This window comes from Cyprinodon variegatus, unplaced genomic scaffold, assembly GCF_000732505.1.
Source record: "Cyprinodon variegatus isolate N-32 unplaced genomic scaffold, C_variegatus-1.0 Scaffold233, whole genome shotgun sequence".
Lineage (NCBI taxonomy): Eukaryota > Metazoa > Chordata > Actinopteri > Cyprinodontiformes > Cyprinodontidae > Cyprinodon > Cyprinodon variegatus.
The window spans coordinates 470,239-472,407 of record NW_015150686.1 but is presented as its reverse complement, the minus strand read 5'-3'; the positions used below and the strand labels follow the sequence as shown (position 1 = coordinate 472,407).

Genomic DNA, 2,169 nt, shown 5'->3' with positions numbered 1-2,169 from the left:
ATTTCATTCATTGAAATTTTACAGCAAAAATTGCATCAGAATGTAAATGATGCTCTTCTGTCCAGTTTTAAAGCTTGCCTAATTTTTTTTCTGGGGTGTGTAATATCAACGTCTTTCATTCCTTGCGGCCCCCCCGCTAAGGAATGAATGGTGAACAATCTACAAACACTGTGAGGTGTTTGTAGATTTGTAGAGGACAACAAGAAGAGTCCCTTCTGTCCAATCAAGAACAAGTAAACATTCTGCAGGAAGTGCAAAGCTGGGCAGCAGAAGGCAGGTGGCGCCCCTCCTCCCGTCATCCTCTATGACACCCTGGTGAACTCTGGGATCATCACCCAGGAGCGAGTGCTCCAGCCCCAGCAGAAAAGGCAATCGGCTGCAAAACGGAGCCCATTGTCGCTCATATAAAATGATAAAGGAGCGCGTGTCACTAGCCGATCCATCCGGGGAGCACGAAAGATCCGGGTCACCGAAAAATGACGTAAAAACAATATAAAAAATACCTATTTATATAATTACACTGGAAAAAAATCTAAGCCTAGATAAGTCATTTTTTTCTTAAAATAACTGCATTTGTTGTTGGATTAAAGAGGTAAAAGAGACATTTTGCCAAAGGAACAAGACAAATTTACAATTAAAATAAGAAAACACAATTATATTGTCTTATTTCCAGCATATATTATCTTATTTTAAGAGTAAAATTACTCATTCCATTGGCAAACTATCTCATTTATCTACTCAAATCAAGGGTTAATACACTTAATTTAAGAGGTTTTTACTTATTTCTAAATCATTTGTTCAGTGTAAAACATTAAAGAATGCTAAACTACATCCTATTGAAAATATTGAAGAGTTTTCTGGAAGAAATGGAGGCGTTTTACATTCTCTGCGTTCTATTGCGTGATGTCATCATCGGACATGTTCAGCGCAGTCACAGCAATGTTCCAAAGGATATCTAAGTGTATTGCTTTTTTTGTTTTTAGAATATGCAATACTCAAAGAAAAAACGTTTAACTATTAACAAAAATATCTAAAAGGAACCCCCCCCAAAAAAGAAGACAAAAGAATAAAAAAGTAAGAAAAACAAAGTATTTGCCTACCCGGAACTTATTTGGTTTGCGCTTCCGGGAACAGATCGGGTGACAAACGCCTAAAGATCGTAACATGATTTTCTGGGACATGAGGTCAGGAATCTGAATCTGAATCCTCAGATCTCCATCATTAGATTTAATGTAGGTGAGAATTTAGAAAGAAGAACAATCAGTTCTGACGGTTTGTCACCTCTTCGTTTTGGCTCATCATGATGTAGGAGACGCACAGGTTGGCCAGAACCACGGCGCACACGTTCAGGATCTACAGAAGGACACAGAGACACACTGCATCATCATCATCATCAGCAAACTGTTAAACAACATTCAGGATGATCACAGAGTCGACATCAGGAACTAAAATAGAAAAGTAGTCATTTAAAAGTGAAGCGTTTAGAAATGAAGCTTAAAGTCGTCGGCATCAATCAACACTAAAGGATGAATCTCCATCTTCTACAGCAGTGGATCCAAATCTTTTTGGACTTGTGTTCCCCTTTGTTCATTTTGTCGTACCATGAGTTTCCTTCTCAGACTAAAATATGGATGATTGTCCAAAAGTGGAACGTTCAATAAATGATTATAAGAAAAACTATTTTACTTAATCTTTTAATTTCAGTATTTCATTCTTAGGCATTTTTTTCATTCCTTCTGAAATAAAAAAAACTAACTGGAAGTTAGGAAGGAATCAAAATAAAATACAAAATGATAGCTAAGGTTAGCCTGTCTGCAGCGGCCAGGGCTAACGTTGGCCCGTCTGCAGCGCCCAGGACGTTAGCCCGTCTGCAGTGGCCAGGGCTAACGTTAACCCCGTCTGCGGTGGCCAGGGCTAACGTTAACCCCGTCTGCGGTGGCCAGGGCTAACGTTAACCCCGTCTGCGGCGGCCAGGGCTAACGTTAACCCCGTCTGCAGAGGCCAGGGCTAACGTTAACCCCGTCTGCGGTGGCCAGAGCTAACGTTAGCCCGTCTGCAGAGGCCAGGGCTAACGTTAACCCCGTCTGCGGTGGCCAGAGCTAACGTTAGCCCGTCTGCAGAGGCCAGGGCTAACGTTAACCCCGTCTGCGGTGGCCAGAGCTAACGTTA

General features: G+C 41.4%; 1 protein-coding gene across 1 annotated transcript in view; it reads right to left on the bottom strand.

Moving 5' to 3' along the window:
- Positions 1 to 2,169, bottom strand: part of LOC107088929 (tetratricopeptide repeat protein 30A-like) — a 17,363-nt gene that overhangs the window by 3,417 nt on the left and 11,777 nt on the right. Inside the window, exons 12-13 of the mRNA XM_015381397.1 lie at positions 2,105 to 2,160; positions 1,282 to 1,353 (exon numbers count right to left, since the gene is read on the bottom strand). Coding sequence (XP_015236883.1) covers positions 1,282 to 1,353; positions 2,105 to 2,160 — 128 coding nt within the window. The remainder of the gene's footprint in view (positions 1 to 1,281; positions 1,354 to 2,104; positions 2,161 to 2,169) is intronic.